Genomic DNA, 20664 nt, shown 5'->3' on the forward strand with positions numbered 1-20664 from the left:
TTCAATTTATCCCTATTTCAAGAACAATGTCACAATATTTGAACTTCTTAGTTGCCAGCATAACATCAAATTCAATAAACCTTATTAGTGAATATATTTAATGAACATTTATATCTAATAAAATATAGTAAATATAATTTATGTCCAATCTCTCTTTTCAACATTTATTTAGCACTTTAATAATTTTTTCCCTTGGGAAATTAAATGAGGAATTTTCAAATTATAAAAAGATTTATTCAGTGTATTAAATCAAATTATAAAAGAAAAAAATTAGTTCAATAAAAAAAGACGGGAATCATAGAGAAAGCATAAATTAAATGACAAATTATTAAATATGTATATGATACATTTAAATCAAATATAGCAGCTGGAGAAGAGGATAAAGAAGCATAAGTGTTACTTAAATATAGCCATCGAGGAGTTTGATAAAGTAAGAGGGTCATTTATCTCAAACTCTATAAAGTGAACTTATCTCAAACAAGCGCATATGCAGCTACAGCTAGGCAGTGAATTCTCTACAAGGAGGAAATAGCATCGTGAGAGGAAGATTAGTTCAATACAACAAAGAAAGGAAACTAGAGAGAACATAAATTAAATGACAAATTTTAAAAATATTTCAATGATACTCCATTCCTTCAATAACTCCGGAAAGTCATCAACCTTCTCATTCCTAATCTATTCAAGCAAGCATAATTCTTAAGTACTTATCAGATTATCGAATGAAAGCTTAACTTCTGTAATACATGGACATGAAACTTACCTGAACTTCTGGATAATTTGACATTAGACTTTGGCATGCAGCTTCATTAACATCGAATGCTCATTTCTAATTAGAAAGCAAAAAAAAGTTAGCTAAAGGAAGCATAAACATTAAAAAAAAAAGATGCATTGCAAACAAGGATCATTGAAATCAATAAAGTAGATTGAAGAGAGATACTTGTCGTCACAAGCTTTACACCAGCAACTTTAGCTCCGAGACAATATCAAAAATATAGTAGTTCGAGGAAGAGGATAAAGAAGCAGAAGTGCTACTTAAATAAATATAACAAGTTGAGAAGAGGATAAAGAAGTAGAAGCGTTATTTGTCTTGAACTCACAGATTGAACTTATCCCAAAAAATCAAGCGCCATAAGTAGTTGCAGGTAGGCTTTGAGTTCTCTAAAAGGAATAAATAGCACATGAGATGAATATGCAGGCAGGTTCACATGCAAGATGTGGAAGTTGTTTTGGTATTAGGCTGTTCGGTTGCTCTCACGGCAGTTTGGGTGCAAATGAAAAAGGTAATATATATCTATATTATAGGAAGAGGAACGTTTGTGAGAAAATGAAGAGTTGCAGGCGAATACGAAATAATTTTGAGAGCGGGTAATGTAATAGGTAATGTATATCTATATTAAAGGATTACGAAGGGTTAAGAGAAAACAAAGGGCCGCAAGCAAATATTTGATAAAATACAAAAAATGAACGGTTAGAGTTGAAAACAACGTCAGCACTTAAAGAAAAGCTTTCTCAAAATATCGTGAAAATGGGGAAACATATAAAACTAAATGGGGAAATGGAGGGCTCATAAAAATTACGAAGAGGCAATATTATATTAGTTAAGGTCCTTAAGGAAACAGATTAAAACGTTAAGAAGTTTTAGAATTAATTTGGAATGAGGTCTACATAAAGAGCATTAAATTATATAAGTATTATTTTTTTAATTATTAATTATTAATTTTTTATATTATAATGGATGGTCAAGATAATTCAAGTAGAAATAAAATGGATGGCCAAAATTTGCTAGGGAAGGAAGCTCAAGCCCCTTTTATAATAGTAGTATAGATATAGATTTTTTGTTCTTATTCCTGCATTCATATAGCCTCAAATATAAATTATGTAGTAATCTTGCTTCTGATTTGAATTTGATGCATTTATTTATTTATTGACTATTAATAAAGTGAAAAAATTACATAAATTACTTTATAAGATAACTTTAATTGATAGTTATTCTTATAAATGATAAATTATACTATACAATTATACAGTTTACACACATGCACAGATGCACACAACCACATGCACTTGAGAAAGATAAAATTATTTTTTTTATTTTACTCCTCTATTATTATTCTTATTTCTAAATGTTTTAGCCAACACAATGAAATGAAAGAAATGTGTTAGCCTATGGGATGAATAAATGAGGACTCCGGATTATTAATAGGACTAAATGTGATTTTAGGTATTAATTAAATTCATATGCTGTTAGAATATTTTTAAAATGTGAAGCATTAAAAATTTTGATTGATCTATATTAGTGAAGCTAAAAAAAAATTAATTTTTTTTGTAAAGTATTTTTAATTGATATTTGTTCTTATAAATAAAAATATATATTATATAATTCACATACTAAAACAAACACATACGTAAGCAATGTGTATTTCACCCTCTGCTGCTATTCTTACTCCTAAATGTGATAGCATAAGCAATATGTTGAATGTAATAATTACGAAGCTTTTGACCAATAGGTTAGTTATTATCTTACTTTATAGAAATTAGACTATTACATTAATTGATTCATTTGGTTGCAGGATTTGAAATAAATCCTGCCAAACGCCAAAAGACACCAAGTTAAATCTCATGGCAAATATAATCTTCACTTCATTACATTAGTTTTTAATTACTAATTGTACTATTTTAATTAAGCTAAATTAGAACATTAATTTATGCATTATTATACTATTAAAAAATTAATTAATATACAATCATTAATTTTTTAAACTATATTAATTAAGCTAAATTCGATTAATTTCTTTCCAATAGGTTAGAGGCGTCTGGCTTTGCTTTTCATCTTCTAAATTTCGTCGTCGACTTCTTTGCTTCGCGAGAGGTAGGTTTTGCGAGTCGCTTCTTCGGCTCCTTCGTTGCTGTTCGACTTCGCTGCTTCGACCACGTTCCCTTTCTGTCGGATCGGATGTCACGACATTTTAATCGGAAGCAACTACAGGAGATCGCTCGCTGTGAAAGTAACTATCTTTCGCCCTTTCGCGCGCTTCTTCGGCCAAATCCCGTAAACCCGCTAAAATTTCAGGATTCACTAAATCCCGGATTTACGGTCTAGAGGGAGACGTCGGATTTATTCCGCCGTGAGGAGATTTAGCATGTGCTCAAATCCCGTATGACAGGATTTGGCATAAATCCTAATCAAAATCGGCATAAATCCAGCATCCAAACAACCCCTAAAGCTCTCTAACCCTTCCAGATACTACAAGATGCATAATATAAATGAGAATCATGAGATTGATTAGCGACATACTCCTAGCAAGAGAGAGCGAGAGCGAGCGAGCGAGAGAGAGAGAGAGAGAGAGAGAGAGAGAGAAAGAACTACCTTCTTCAGCATCGAGAGCCGTTCGCCTGAACGGGGAGAGTCTTCCGAGGCCAGGGCAGATCTCGTGAGCGGGAGATTCTTCCGCGTCGAGAGCCGATCTTGTGAGCGGGGAGAGTTCTGCATCGATCTCTTGAGCAAGTTAATAGAGAGTAGAGAAGGGAGTCGGGAGGAAGGAGAAAGGAATAAATCAGAAAGCGAGATTAGGGCTTTATTTATAGAGAACGCGGAAAGGATTCTTAACGGACTGAAAATTAAATTAGTAAAGATTCGAACTATTCAATTTGAAGTCCGGATGAATGAAGTTGCCGTTATGCATAACGCAATTCAAATTATTATTCAAAGTTAATTTAAAATTAGAAAGAAATATTTTTATATATTTAAGCGTAAAATAGCCGAATTATGTATTTTCATTTTTAAAATATATTTCAACTTTTTTTACATATAATAGTATATTTTATAAAAAAAAACATTTTAAACTTGTTTTATTTTTATTTGAAAAAGTTTTAAATAAAATTTTATTTTATTTCATCAACTAACCAATAATTTTATTTTATTAAATAAAACTTTTGGCTTACTGGGGCACACTCTCGCAGTTTCTTCCTCGTGTTCGAACATCTAGATCTGTTGCACCATCATTCGCAATTTCTTTCTCCCGATCGATTGTCTATGTCTATCGCACCATCGCTTAAGGTTTCTTTCTTCCTCCCGATCAAATGCTTAGGTATGCAATCACGCGAAGTAAAAACACAATTTCCTTCTTCTGACCGCCCATTGCCCTATCGATCTCGCATGATTGCTCCCTTTCGAAATCCTATGGCTGCAATCAAGATAGGTAAAACTTTGTACATATCTTGTTTGATGTTTGTAACCTTACAAACTGAGATATAACGTGTGACTTACATTTTTATAATTTGACACAAAGCAAACTATCTTGAGGAAATTGACAAGTTCTTCAAATTTTCAGACATTGATTATTAAATTATTTATCTGTTGTTGCTGGTATTTCTCATAGTTAAAGAAGAAGTAAAATTTCAAATTTTATTGTAACCTTTGTCGATCTGATAACCAGGGCAAATTATCTTCAAAAAAAAAAAGCAGAGCAAATTATTGCATCCAGCCACCGGATGTGGAGATAGGTCCGGATATTAATAAAATATTATTTTAAATTAAGCGCAACTAAAGTGCAGGTAAAGCGCAACTAAAGCGCAGTCAAAAGCACAGTCAAAGCGCAACTAAAGCGCAAGTCAAAAACGCAGGTGACGTGGCAAGTTTTTATTGGATGTCTGAACCTATTCTCCGTGTCCGGTGACCGGATGCAATAATTTGCCGATAAGCAGACATGTTTCCACTGAATTTAGTCACGATTTGCTTGCTTAGAAATAACTTTGATGATGATGGTCGATATGCCGCACCATTATTCGCAGCGTCTTCCTCTTGGTCAATTGCATGGGTCTATTGCACAATCGCTCGAGGTTTCTTTCTCCCTCCCGATCAAATGCTTAGGTATGCCGTGCCATCACTCTAATGTTGCGTTTGAGAGGGCTGCAGCTGTCGGTAAAACAGGTTGAGAAATTATTATACAAAAAGTTGCTTTATGAAGTTGTTGTATAGAAATCATTATATTTTGTTTGAATAGTATAAAATTGTATCCACTTTTTCAAAAAAATTTATGACTTTTAAATATCAATAAACTCCAAATATTTTTTAAAATGACTTTTACTTCAAGCAAATTTTACAGGTCAGTTGTATCTTATATAACTTAAGAATGTTCAAACAAAATTTACAAGTCAGTTGTATCAAACAAAATTACTGAAAACTGCTTCAAACAAATTAAATTCATATCCATTTTAACTAAAGATGGCTACACAAGAATTTAAAAACCAGTAAGCAACAATTTTAACCTCCTACTACTTGAAAAATTGAAATAAATAAAAACTTGCCTTTATTCCATATAAAACCACTAACCAACTGAAACTAAAGTAGAAATTTTTATTCAGGGAAAAGTCCATTTGCATGCCTCAGGTTATGAAATTTATAAGCAATTTACCATTAATCCTTAAAATTTTCTACCTCAAAAGTTAGTTCACTTCATATCTGCAATGCATATAGATATATTCACGAGAATGCCCAATAAAATCACAAATAAAACCAAACAGTTGTGGGAGAAGAAGCTCTAGTAATCCCCCCACACGTCACAGCAGAAATGAAAGAAATTTGTGAAGAAAGACATAAAAAATCACAAATCAGTGAAAAAATGACGAAGAGGAATGAAGCAGGGTAGAGTCCAAAGCTGAGAATAGGATGAATACATGGGAACAGAGAATAGGATAACTGTCAATGGCTTTGAAGCATGAGGTAATTTACAAGTGAAGGAATTTGGGAATGAACAAGATTTTTTATACTGTAAAGCTATTTTAAAAAGCAGGAAAAAAGTTGTCCCAAACAAAACTTAAGTCTACCATACAATATTTTGAAGGCTTTGAAGCATGAGGTAATTTACAAGTGGAAGCAGGAGCTGTAGGGTGTAATACCCAAATTTACTGGCAAAGAAATTTTAATAGTAAATTATTTTAAAGTTAAATAAGTATAATTAATATTTTTATTTATAATACATTCTTAAAGAAATTAATAATTAGACTGTTAAGTGAATTCAGTGAATTACTGTTGAGTAAACTATTAAGTGAAGGAATTATTATTATTAAGCAAAATTAATCGCTTATAATTAATTCCTTACAGTTATTTCCTGAAGAGGTGTGTTCCCTTTTGGACGTGAGTATAGGATAACTATCAATGGCCCTCTTATCTACTCTTTTACATATTTTTCATGCAAGCATGTTTGGGAGACTATAACAGTATTTGGTAGTGGGAAATAGATACATGAGGAATTCGGAAGTGGAAATACATAACAGTATCTTGAAGAGAAAGTTCGGCACAGTGTTTTCAACATTGTAAAGAATGTCTGAGAACAAGGCTGAAGGAATTTTGTGACTTTGAAGGAAATCTGCATGCTGAGAGATCGGCACATTGACTGCTTGCGGGGCTATGTAGATCAATTCGGAAGTGTAGGAGCAATGTTCGGAATTCTGAGATAGGAGCAGTAATTTTGCTGTGAAGGATTGGTAGCCGATTAAGAGCAGTAAGGGTTTGGAGGAATAAGAAGCAACGGAAAGTTGAGAGAAGAAGAATAAGAAAGAAAATTCAGAGAAAATAATTCCTTCGGTTACACTTTTCTGAAGAAATTTTCAGAAAATCTTGTAGCAGAATCCAGAAAAATGTGTAGGAAGATTTCAGCATACTGCAAGATTTACTGTAGCATAGTTCGCTACAGTACCCGCGGCACTGTAGCATGGCGAATTTTTGTACGAGTGAGAATAATGGTGTAGACTGCTGTGAAGGTTTGGAGGAGTATAAAACAAAGGAAATTTTGAGGAAAGAAGAAGTTAGAGGTAAGTATTTTGATATAGTCGTAATTGTAATAATTTATGAATAAATTTATCAATTGTTGCCAAATTTTGTATAAGTTATCTGACTATATGCAGAAAGAAAGTTTTGGGTTAGTATATCAAAGGAAAATATTGCGTGGTGTAGGTTTGGAAGGGATCACTTGTCAAGAAGGTAAGTTGTGTAAGTTTAGTTCACCAATGCCATTATTATTGATTCTACATACATCTATAATGCTTTATGAATATTCCAATAATGATAATGAGTATATTACAAAGTTGTTATGGATGATGGATCACTTGCATACATGTATTAGTGAGGTTTAAAATGAGATGTATAATGATGAGTCTTAGGTTTTCATAATTGATATTAAATTGAAAGGAATTCATTAAAGTTCATAACTTCATATTGACAAAAGTATTCCAGCATGTAATTAGTGTAAGATACATAAGATACAAATTCTTACAAAATATTGTATATTGCATGTCATGTATAAATTAAGAATATATGAAATATATGGAATATTAAATTCAAGTAAAGAATGCTATCTATGATATGATGTCTGCAATATTAGGTGGGCAAAAGGGACCCAAATATAAAGCCTGTATTGCAGATGGGGCAAAAGGGACCCCAAAGGAAATGAATACCTGCATAGTAGGTGGGGCAAAAGAGACCCCTAAAGAGGCAAAAGGGACCTCGATATAATTCAATGGCGATCATGCCAGGTTTACCTGGGCTTCATTGAATATGATTATGAAAATATAGCCAAGTCTTTTACTAGATGAATTTGATATTCAATGTAACTTCAAAAGAAGTTAAGATTAATGTTAAAGATGATCTTATGATATTTTACAAGTAAAGGTAAGTTTAGTCAAAGATGATTTTAACGATTTGATAAATTACAATTATTGTATTTTAATTGTTAATTAACTTGCATAACTTACTGAGCCTCATAGCTCACCAGTATTTTTCTTACTGGCTGTTGTTACAGGAAAATGAAATGAGAAGAATGTTGCAGATTAATTTTGTAAGTAATTTCATAAATTATGTTAGTATAATCTTTGTTGTGAAGTCTAAAATTGAGGTATATAAACTTTTCAGTGATGTAATACTTTGTATTTCTGTAGTGGCTCTGTAAGTATGTTTTTATTGAAGTTTAAAATTATTAGGTGCTTCCAGTGATGTGATGAAATGAAACTATTGGATCTGTTCATAAAAATTTTCAAATGTTTCAAAAGTATCATAAGATTGATTTAAGAAAATGTTATGTTTCTGTTAGTAATATCCCCTGTACTGTTAAGGGATATTGTGGGGTGTTACATAGGGTGATGAAATCATATCAGGGAGGTCTTTATCATGGCATGGCAACAGCTTTCCCTTCTCCTGTTACCTTCCCTCATTATGCCATCCATTAGGGTATTCAATATAATGCATACAAATAAGTTTGACACTCTGGAAGTTGCTTGCAATGCTGATTCTTTGCATATGCATGCATGTACATGTTTCATTGAAATAGACTATGTTTCTTTGATATTTAGGATGTCTTTATGCAAGTGAAGCATGCGATCCTATACATTTCAAACCAGAATTTTCCACACTTATTCTGAGGTAAGTAGGTAACCAATTTGATGCAATGAAGGCTTCGTTTGGGACGGCTTTCTTACTGCCTCTTGAAGTGACTTTCTAGTAAAAAATTTCAACTTTTTGTACTAGAAAACTGCTTCAAGAAGCAGTAGAAAAGCCATCCCAAATGAATCCGAAATTTTGAGGATAAAGTGAATACAATTTGTGTCACATAAAACTATAATTTTACATAATGATTTTTCTATGGATATGATACTAAGCCATGTTGCCAACGATGTCAGCACAAGATACAGGTATTTAGAGATTCATTGTTGTGTTCTGACAATAGCCTATCCTTCATGAGAGAAAACCCACCACTAGTTTTTATTTGGCTTGAGTATTTTATTTCACAAAAGATCAGCAATAACTTACTTCCCTGAGAAGAAGCATGGTCCTTACAATAATTTACCTCATTTCATTTCTCCAAACTATCATGTTAAACAAAATTGACAGGAAACTGTGGAAATTTGCCGCATCAACCAGTAAAAAAAAGGGCTATGACTAAAGCAAGATAAGATTTTACATGATATGATCTATTTCAGCTTTGGTAATATTCTTTATAATCTAACTTGGAGGAACTATTTTTTAAATGTATTGTATAAGATAGTTAAACAGTCGGTCATATTGTGAGGATTTCTTCTGTGCTGTCAATTTTATACATTGATGAATTACTTACAAAATTAAAAAAAGAAAAGAAGAGCATTGCCAAATGAAGCCAAAAAAGTGAAAATTGAGAGCACAGCAAGTACAAAACATGAGAATAATGTAAACGCCAGAAATTGGCTTGGATCAAAATCACCTAAATTTATTAAATAAAAGAACTGAATTACGGCCTACATATTTAATTGCTCAAATGAATTTTGACAGGTTGCCAACAACGCAACAACTGTCAAGAACAATACGCCTAAATAAAAAAATAAAAAAATAAAAAACATAACGGGTGGCTTAAGTAGAGACAGTACGCAATGCCTTTATTTTTTATAAATTTCTCATACTTTCTTGAGAGTTGCCTTATTATTGCTGGAACAAAACTGAGAATATGGATAAATTACCAGCATTTACGATCTACTCTCTTCGGCTTCGGGCTTGGCATTTACATTGGCCTGCCGTATCAAAGTTTCATCCTGAAACAACATAGTAAATAATTCAATAAAAGGGTGTTTAGGACAGTTTTTTAAACAATTCACCCTTTTTTATACTTTTGTTTAACCACAATTTCTTTTTGTTGCTTTTAAGAAAGCGAGAAAAAATTTCACAAATCATATCTATTAAGATGTGGTAACTGTCAAATAATTGATGTCGAACTTATTTTGAAGGATATGCTAATGCGGACATCCGACGGTGGATGTGAATCAAAAGAAGAGACAAAGATCGACGGTCGAGATCCCTCCATTTTATCTTAGTTTATGAATTCTATTTTTTATTTAATTATGCATTTTCCTTTTTTACCCATACTTAAGGGTCTTGTCTTATGTAAGCCCAAGTGACAAAGTTGTCTTTTAGTTTCTTTTAAGGCCTATATATAGAGGTCATTGCTCGTGTATTAGACAATGATGGATTAAAAAAAAAAAATTGTTTCTACACTTTGTTCTTACGAGCTATGAGAGTTCTTAGGAGAGTAGAAGTCCCTATGCGAGGGCAATGAAATACCCACCGGCTATAGGATGTGTCCGGGCTTATGGTTGAAGTCCCTAGGTGAGGGCATCGCATCACCCATCAGTCGCAAGATGTGTCCGGGCTCAAATTTTATCTTCTTTCCCTATCTCCTTCCCTCTCTCTTTTCTCCCCTTACTCCAACTCTCGGCCACCACCTTCCCCTTCTCTCTATCGCCGGCTCCAATCCCCTCTCCACAACAAGTTTTCGTTTCTCCTCCCCACACCCCCACCCCTCAAATTCAAAAAAGCATCTTCATTTCCTTCCAAAATTAATCTTTTGTTAACTTGGAAAGTTTCTAATTTGAATGCAATTTAATTTGAATTTCAAATCACTTTTCTAATTAATAGATCTAATTTAGGAAGCCCCTCCAATCCCTTCAAATCTGAAATTAATTTCATATTTAATTACCCCATCACATTTAATGATATGCTCCACATATATCGAATGTGGACATCTTTCCTCCCTCATCCTTTGGCCATCCCCCCCTCCCCTCTATCCTAATGATTTCCTTCCTAACTAAAGGCCCCAATTAAAGAGATAATTCATTCCTCACTTCCCTCCTTTTTTTCTTATTTGAATTTCAAATTTAAATCCATTAATTAAGAGAAATCTGAGATGGAATATTAGATCTTTAATTCTTATTACCCCCCTCCGTTTTACATCATATGCATGCATGAGCTGCTACTTGTGTTCAAACACAAGTTGGTTTTACCAAGTATTTTCCAATTTTAGTTGGATTATGTAAAGGATCATCTTTAAGCCCATGCCTTTTTTCCCTATTCATGGATGTTCTTACTAGACATTTGTGAGAGGATGTACCATGGTATATGCTTTTTGCTGATGATATTCTTCTTGTTGATAAGACTAGAGTCGAAATTGAAGATAAACTTGAACTATGAAGGTCAACCTTAGAGTCTAAAGATTTTTGTTTAAGTAGATGTAAAACCATATATACGAAGTATAATTTTAGTATTAACAGATTTAGTGGGGGAACTATGACTTTGAGTGATCAAGTCATTAACAAAAGTACACATTATAGATCTAGGGTCTACTGTTCAAATTGATGGTAAAATAGATGGGGATATTATTAGTACAATTCAAGTTGGATGGTTGAAGTGGAGGAATGCATTGGCCATGTTGTGTGATAGAAAAGTAATCCTCAAATTTAAGGGCAAATTTTATTAGATAGTGGTGAGACTAGCAATGATTTATGGCACAAAATGTTGACGATTAAAATGAAAGCATAAAATTCAGTTAAGTATTGCAGAGATGAGGATGCTCAGGTGGATGAGTGGTTTTACTCTTAGAGAGAGAATGTGAAATGAATATATATGTGAAAATGTTGGAGTAGCTCCAATGATAGAAAACATTAGAGAGTCACCAAGATGGTTTGGTCACATAAAATGTCAGCCTTCCGATAACCCGGTTAGGAGAGTAGATGTATTAGATTTGGTCTATGTTAAGAAAGGTAGAGGTAGGTCTAAAAAGACTTGGTTAGAAAATATTCGAAATGCCCTTTTTTGTTAGATTTAAATGAAAATTTCACTCTTAATATAACATAATGGAGAAAAAAGGATTTATGTAGCCAAACTCATGGAGTGGGATAAAGGTTTGTTGTTGCTGTTGGTAGTGACAGCAATAATTCAACAGCTAATTTTCAAATATATGCAACCATCCCAAAGAGATCCTAACATGCAAAGAATGTTGGGTTTTCAGAATCATGATGGCGTGTGATGTCAACATAGGGGTAGCTCACCTTGATGCACACATAGATGTAGTGAACTTCAGCATTTGAGCCGATAATATCAGCGATTGAGTTGCCATCTTTGCTTAATGGAAGTGGTTTGGTTAACTCCCAGGCCCTCTGCTCTGGATTCTTCTCCATCCTATCTGCATAAGCAGATGCAGTAAAATGTCAGCAAATTATTACCACAGACCAATTCAGTCAGGACTTTGAATATTTTAGATACAGAAGAATATCAAAATAAGTATGCGTTTTGTTTCAGGACAGTTTATGAAGCAGAAAATAGCTCGTCAACGAATATTTTGTATCCTACACGGCTAGAAAGTCATCAATAAAAAAAAAACAATAGGCTCTCAATAACAATGATATCTCTATTCAGCCAATGGCCAAACAGATGCTTTATTGCATTCCTGAAGAGACAGTGGACTCTGCCTATGTCCCACTCTGTGGTTTGGGACACACCTGCGAGGGTGTGGCTAGGGCTACTGTTTTTTTTCTGCTCACAAGCAGATGGTGAAAAGTTCGGAGGTACCCACAAACCAAGCATGACACATGGGTCGCACTGCAGATGGGTCATAAACCCTAAACCCTAAATTGTACACAAGATCCTAAAAGCATACAAATGATTGGCTTCTCGGGTTCTAGTGTACATACGATCTCATGAGGGTTGTGCTATATAACACAATTCTGAAGTTGTTTGATGTCTGTTTTGCATGACATCTTTGATATATGGTTGTGAACTTCATGAATTACATCAAGTAAATTTTAAATACCAACATAGATCATGAATTAACAACATAAAATTTAAAAAAAAAAAAAAAAAAAAAAAAATAAATTAAAAAAAAAAAAAAAAAAAAAAAAAAAAAAAAAAAAAAAAAGATATGCCCTAACATGATCTTTGCTACAATAACCATTAAAAAAATAACAGTGATTACCTATTACATGCAAATTTATGGTCCACAATTGCAGCTCCTTCAACAAATGCAACCTATAGCTTGGCTCTCCATATGTAATCTGCATTAGTAAAGAAATTATGATGAAATTCAAGTACCAACAGTTTTGTTTGTCACACATTACAGGTAGAGGTAAATTTTAGTAAGATGTTGGATCTGATCGCTTAAGAAAAGAATACATATACCAGGATATAGACACCATTGTCTTTTAGGATCCTGAGATTAAAAAAGAGAGGGACAGTTACTACGAAAATAATAATATAATTCCGTATACATGGAATACAAAGGAGTTAAAAATCTAAGTATAGCATAGTATAATCATTTCACCTGCCAACCTCCTCCAACATCTTCGATGTATTATGATGTGCATTCTGGCCACACTATATGCATACAAGAGCATGAATGCAATAAGTAATAATGTTAAATACTAAAAATAAGCAACTGCCTAGTTTTTGCCCACCCACCATGAGAGAGTCCAGTGTTCCTGAACATAAAGGATAGCATATCAGAAGAAATACTACAAGAATCACAAAGTTTTATAGAACTTCTACAGTGAACCAAGAAAAATGAAGAGGAAAGAGGACAGTAAACAACAAATTCTGAAAACGTAATCCAAAGGTGTTTAATAAAATGGATCAATACCTTTATCAATAACAGCATCAAAAGAACTAGATTCAAATGCACTCATATCCCGTACATCCATTTTAATGTCTGCAATGGTAGTTAGAAGGAAAGTATGCACAAAAATGTTGCAAAACATGGATTCAAATAGGAAGGCACACACAAGAATGTTGCAAAGCTAAACAGATTCAAAGAGGAAAGAAAAAACTCTATGCATCTGGATACACTTCAGCTCTGGTTTGTCCTCGTGTTTCTTCTGCATAGCCTCAACCACAACTGATGATATATCAATGTTGACAACATCCAAGTAACCATCAGAGACCAACTCTTCTCCGAGTGCTGTTAAATTTTGGATGGATATAGGCAATTAACAATATAAAGCTAAAGCTAAATTATTGAACAGGAATGCATCACATTTGATGAATCATGATGCATCATTCTCAGAAAGAGAGAAAAAAGCCGTATCTTTAATCATAGAGGTTATGTTAAAGATAAGATGAAATCAGCATATCTTATGGATCAGAAACAACTTGGAGATCAATAATGGGTCTATGCATGAAGATTTCATTTAAACCTTTTTTAAGTAGAGAAAGTGGCAAGACATAAAATAAAATAAAAACATCCTGTAGCTTCTTTTCTGGATTGCATACTCCTGATCAAAACTAAGTGATCCACAATGTATTTCCAGGATGAATTCATGACCTTTTTCTGCCAATCTTTTCTTTATTTTATGGCCATGATTCCAACCGCTTAAGCATGGAAATTTGGATTTTTTTTTCCATCCCTGTTTTGCGCCCTGGTAACTTGGATGGAATTGTTGGCAGAAATGGATGCATTCACTGAATAGCCAGGTACAAAAGAATGGTGATCTATAGAAGCTGAAGTAGCTAAGCCACATGTAATAGAAGTTTGGATATTATAAACTGGCAAAGCGATCAATGATTTGGAGGATGATGAAGGGTGGAAAAGAAAGTTAGTCCCATGCATGGTGCAAGGACGGTATCCAGCATATGGAGATTCAACGGCAAACCTAACCGATCTATCGGAGAGGGGATGCTGAAAACATTTTCGATTATGGAGAGGACCATACCAGCGGGGAAGAGCCGTCCGAGCTTGCACGCGAAGCAGCCGGTCCAGTTTTGCAGTTAACTGAGTGTTAGTTTTGAAGAGGGAAAATATTTTTAGGTGGCTGAATTATCCAGCATATGGAGATTCAACGGCAAACCTAACCGATCTATCGGAGAGGGGATGCTGAAAACATTTTCGATCGGTATGGAGAGGACCATACCAGCGGGAAGAGCCGTCCGAGCTCGCACGCGAAGCAGCCGGTCCAGTTTTGCAGTTAACTGAGTGTTAGTTTTGAAGAGGGAAAATATTTTTAGGTGGCTGAATAGTAAAAAGAGAAGTTTTAGTGTTAGGTAAGTAAATATGGAAGTTTCAAGTGTTATGTATGTAAAAACCCTTTTTTATGTGTAACAAATAAAAAACTAACAAACTGGTAATTTGATTATAATTCTCATACATACTCATATTTGATCTTAAGCTTTTTTTTTTAATCTCTCTCACTCTCTATTTATTTCTTTGAGTTTAACACAATAAGATTTTTTTGAGTAAGGGCATCTCCAACCAAAAACCCATTTTCCACTCTAAAATATAGTAAAACTTCAAAATGACGTAATTCATCTCCAATCGAACTCTATTTTTCTCCTCTTTCGCGCGCTTCCTGCAAAGGTAACCATCCCTCTCCTCTTTTGCGCGTGTTTCTCTTCTTTCGCGCGCTTCTTAGGAAAATTCGCAAAGCAATTTTTTGGCGTAAGTGAACATTGCGACACCAATATTGACGTCGCTCTGTTCACTTATCGAATTTTGGCATGAGATTTGGAGTTCGAATGCAGCAAATGACAAACGTCATATGGTGGTATGCAGTTGGGTTGGAGATGGTTTAAGATAGCATAGTATTTACATCTTTATATAGATTTTTATTGAGTAAAGTTGTACATAAAAATTAAGAGAAACTAACATAAAGTCATAGTTATCATAAATTATCTTTTAGTAGAAAATTTGAGTCAAAATATCCTAAATAAAAATTGATTATGTGACTTTAAAAATCCTTAATTGGCTTAGATAAGACTGCACTTCCTCAAATCAAATTAATCCACTTCCTCAAGGCTGAGGGCTCAAATCTCTACATAAAAAGCTAATTTTTTTAGTTTTTATTTTTTAAAAAAAAGTCAACAGAACTCTTCAACACGATTCCGCAACTTCCTCGCCGCCGCCGGCATCTCCACTATACCTCTCCACAGGCGCCGTCACAAGAACCGCCGTCTCCTGCAGCGCGTTCAAATAAGCGGCTACGTCCACCTGCGCTGCCACGACCATTGCGTAGCGTGCCGCCGGCCGTCCAATAGCGGTGGCAGACCTTGCAGAAGTGTCGAGGCTGGTTGACGCTGTAGTTATTGAAGTAACAGAACCTCGTCTCCCGGCTCTTACACCGAGGGCACGGCAACACCGCCGCCGCGGTCGCCGCTGATCTTTTCTTCGAAGGATTTTTGTGGGCCACAATAAAAGTACCGAAGAGCTTAATAAAGCCTGGTGCTTTGTCGCCGCCACCCATGTCGACGTCGGCCATGGCCGCCGGAGTAACAGAGAAGATGAAACTGTTGCGTTAATGGTTGGTTGTTATAAAAAGAGTTCACGTATGAGAGGAATATATAAGAGGGTTCTGAAGATTTGGTCCTCTCCATTTAGCATAACATTAGTCATTGCGACAAAAATCAAAACAATAATTTTTTTTAAAAAATATTAATGAGTCATAAGTCAATATTTGAGAAATTGGTAGATTAGTATTATATAATTTTATAATATATAGTTAGTAGATTTACTTTATGAAAACAAACTATTTATTTATTTATATATTGGATATCTAAATATTTATATTTATTTTTAATCACATCAATATATATATATATATATATATATATAAGAATTAAAAATGTGTGTAAATAAGATGGTATAATATGAACTTAAAATCTTAAATGATGGTTTCATTCACACAGAAATCAATGATTTAGTACAGCACAAGAAGGCATGCACCAAGAGTGTAGGAAATTCAAGTTCTATTTTCCACGCTTTGAATGTTTATTTCACATTCCCAGGAGATTGTCTGGTTAGAAGATTTAGCGAGATTGAGGCTAAATCTTACAATATATATTAGGCCGCATAAATCCAATTGCCTTCTTAAATCTAGTTTTCCTCTAAATTTAGAACTCAATCCCGGATTTGAAAAAAATCTTGGGGGGAGTAGGATTTAAGAGATGTACATCAATACTCCTCATTGTTCCACTTATTCTCTTTGATTTAAATCTTAGTGCAAAAAGTTTCTCCAAAATCAATTCTATAAATCTGAATGAAGCCTTTGCAAAAACTTTAACTTTATACCTTTCATTTGCTTTGCATTTGAAAGTGCATACCCAGTTGCATCTTATTAACCTCTCTTCTTTTCGTAACTCTAACATCTTTCAAGTCTGATTTTCCAACAGAGCCATTTGCACTGTACTAGATAGAGTATACCCATTCGCATCCAATTAATTTTTTTCCTTCTGGTAATTCTATCACCCCCTAAGTTTGGTTTTCTTTTAGAACTCTTAATTTTTTTTCAATCATGATTTTTTCCATTCTTTATTCTGAAGTGCTTCTTGGATGATCTTGGAATCTTGATATTAATTATCTCAATGAGAAAGGCTTAATGGGATGAGGATAAGTTGAAGAGACAAATCAGATTAACTATTTGATGTTCGTTCACTTTTTACAATGATATGAAGACAAATATCATTCTCATTTTTTATTGACAGAGATGGGCAATATCTTTATTACATGGTGATTGATCTTGCACAGATTCTAATGGTTGAGTATGCGTTGGTTCAAGGTTGGATTATTTCCTCATTCTCGAGTAAATAGGCAGGGCATTGTTAGGGTTGCTTTTAGAATAGGCTAAAGCTATCTGAAAAGGAGGGTTTATCGAAGCTATTTAGGTTGCATGGATAGAAGTTGGGTGGCCATATAATGGTATAAAGGCTTGATGTTGATATTGTTGTTGTTTATAGAAGTTGGGGGATCAAATTTTAAAAAATTAAGGTTATCTTCATTCCAAGACTTCTGTTAAATGCAACCTTGGTTATAGAATCCTTGATTTTTAACAAAAATAACAAATCAGAAGATAAAAGATTTTCTAGAATATGGGTGATAATAACCTTTTACCGTCAAGGAGTATCCAAGAAAAATGTATTTCAAGGCTCTGGGATCAAGCTTAGTGTTTTAATGATATTGATGCATATGGATGTAGGCAACGCTCCCAAAGGTTTTTAGTGGGCGTTTTCATTGTTTTATATTGGGATAGAAATTTCTAAGGGTTTTGCTAGTCGTTTTATTTATAATATTCTACTAGGAAGATTGCTCATTAAAATGTGTTAGTTTAAAGCAGCTTCTCTCAAAAAAAAATTATAACTCCTTTCAAAGTGTAAGGCCCAAAGATCTCAAGCAGATACTAACTTTTTTTCTAATACCCCATTTTATTCTTGATTCTCTGTACATGAGAATTCACGGATAATACATTTTTCTTGGGAATAAAGGATAAGATTTTATTAAAATATTCACTCTGTTATCATAAATAATATGTTTAATATTAATTTTGAGTATGAATTAATTTATGGAACATAAAGAGGATTGAACTCACATTATATTTACACTTTATTAAGAATAACAAGGTAGTGCATGTGTAATGAATATTAAAAAAATAAATCACCTAGCCCCATTAATATTAGCCATATGAGATGAACCCCAAACATCAATATGGATTAAGGAGAAATATATGGAGGCATTTGAGTGGCTTAAATGATAGGATATTTTATGATATTTGGCCATTTGATATACCTCACAACAAACTCTTCAATTTTTATTTTATTGAATAATGCAGGAAACATATATTGTGTTTTACTCATATATTTTTAAGGAGAAATATATGGAGGCATTTTAGCATGTATGATGGAAAATTGGTGTTGTTTTATGACTCATATAATGTTCAGTCGCATAAGCTCATCAGGTTAAATGGTTATTCTCTTGAATATTTCTTTATACAATTAGATGACTTGCATTAAGGGTTTTAAAATTGCAGTAACCTCATTAATTGAGGTATAATGGTGAATTACACGTTTGATCTACAATTATGAGTTGGACAATCATACACATCGTATATTTGGGTGCAAACATCCTATGTGTTTAATTAGAAACCTCGTACCTAATGGCCATTATTTATTGTTCGAGGCTTCTGCTTCAAATTCTGGAAAGTAGCGCTATTCATGACCAATGTATTACTAAATGCATTTATTTTGATGGTTCAAACCGACGGATAAATGTGCACAATGTTATATAATTAAGCAACAGCTCTCACCATTTCCAAAAAACAAAGAACACTGGGATTAAAAAGAAGCAAAAAAGGGCCTCAACTATCTATCATATTCAACACCTTTCTTACAAGAAAAACACACATAAATAGCGCAAAGATCCGGCTACAACGCAAGGTGATGAAGAATTTGGGGAAGGCAGATGCGACTTACTAGAGTTGCCGCAGCCGACGACGAGGAGGTGATGGGAACGACGGATGTAGACATCGAAGAGAGGGGCTAGGGTTTTGTACTTCTGGTACCAGTCGAAAGGGCCCGGATCTTCGCTGTAACGCTGATCCCAATAGGATGGCTCACCGTACGCGTGCGTCGCCGTCGAAGAAGACATCTCTCTCTCTGTTTCTAGCTCGAACTCCGTGAGCGTAGCCGTGGAGATGAACGGCCGTTGCTTCGGGAAACAAAAGCATCCACAGTACATATCATTATATATATGAAATTTGACTTTCTACTTTGCATAATGCTTCTTATAAAAATAATAGCTTTGATCAAAACAACCTTATTTTTTAGGCTTTCTATTTATTCAAAGTAAATACTGTATATTCATTTAAATATTTTAGGAGAATTCTATTTTATTTGAATTATATGTGCACATTATTTAAATATCATTTATAACAAATTTGAATAAAATTTAAACAATATCTAACAATAATAGATATAATAGACTATATATTGTAGTGCAATCATAGTAGCTAAAGCATAATTATTTATAAGGTAGATAAAATAGAGTAATCAATAAATTATGACATCATAGAGAACTACTAAAGCATGTATGATTATGACGTACCAATTTATAACACAATAAAATAATATAGGAATGATGATATAGTGTAGAGATATTATAACAATTATGACTCAACAGATTATAAGATAACAAGCATTACATTAAATTTAAACCATAATAAATCACAATACTGACCATTATATCATTCATGTTCCATTATATTAAATCCAATTGTTATAAAGTTCCTACTATTGCAATATATGTAAAGCATAACTTTTTTAAGATATCAATGCTACTATTTTCAATATGCTCCAAAGATCCTTTAGGAGCATCTCTTACTAATGTTCCCAAGTATAAAGTGTATTGAATTCCCTTTGAGTTTTCCACCAATCCTCATATATTAGAAACTTCTTCAGCTTTCTGTCATTCTAAAGTTGTACTATAATCAATGAGAATACATATCCTAATTGAATTAATCATCATTTTTTCTCACTCTCAATAAAGAATACTATTATAGCTAAAGCACAACTCACCCCTGTGCTTGAATACTGCTCCACTATTCTGCTAATAATATTATGGAAATAAATGTTATGTTATGTAAGCCTTTTAAATCATATGTTATCTTAATAAATCCCTTATGTAGCAATATGCAATCTAACTCATAAATTAATTAATCTTTTGAATTCTTATTTGTGAGTAAGACCTCCACATTCAGCCATAGTCGTAACTTGTCATGCTTCTATCTTCAAAAATATTTATAATATCTAGTTATCTCATTTGAGTCTTGAGCGAGCTTTGGTGGATCGGATACCTAAAGTAATAGAATTTTATACACTCTAGATAATACGTGTCTTCACACTATAATTTTAATTATGTATTATCTATCCATTTAACACTTTTCTATGCCTATTTATAGGCAGTTTTATTCCAGAAATATTATATTTAATAGTTGCCTCTATATTAGCCACAATAACTTGACATAGTTATCCTCTTGAAACACCACAAAAAAAAATGCTTAACCTTTCTATCATTGTCTCTTCAAATTGTACATTGTATAAGATGGTTCTCACACCAGAAT

The 20664-nt window shown here is 33.5% G+C and overlaps 1 protein-coding gene across 4 annotated transcripts; it reads right to left on the reverse strand.

The window, feature by feature from the left end:
• Positions 1-311: 311 nt before the first annotated feature.
• Positions 312-19294, reverse strand: LOC110102060 (EEF1A lysine methyltransferase 4). Of its 4 annotated transcripts, XR_003699918.1 has the most exons (13): positions 19019-19294; positions 13632-13745; positions 13428-13496; positions 13250-13269; positions 13113-13165; positions 12971-13001; positions 12768-12846; positions 11845-11978; positions 9484-9555; positions 4780-4915; positions 3368-3484; positions 761-826; positions 312-515 (listed from the first exon to the last, which is right to left on the reverse strand). XR_003699918.1 is itself a non-coding variant. In XM_020830229.2 (9 exons), exons 1-9 carry the CDS (start codon positions 19281-19283, stop codon positions 9490-9492), a joined length of 831 nt encoding a protein of 276 aa, XP_020685888.2. In that variant the 5' UTR covers positions 19284-19293; the 3' UTR covers positions 9198-9489. The 4 variants fall into 4 exon arrangements, 1 of the variants encoding a protein (XP_020685888.2); XR_003699919.1 differs by lacking the exon at positions 3368-3484; XR_003699920.1 differs by lacking the exons at positions 3368-3484; positions 4780-4915.
• Positions 19295-20664: the final 1370 nt, after the last annotated feature.

Source organism: Dendrobium catenatum, unplaced genomic scaffold, assembly GCF_001605985.2.
Source record: "Dendrobium catenatum unplaced genomic scaffold, ASM160598v2 original_scaffold_260866, whole genome shotgun sequence".
Lineage (NCBI taxonomy): Eukaryota > Viridiplantae > Streptophyta > Magnoliopsida > Asparagales > Orchidaceae > Dendrobium > Dendrobium catenatum.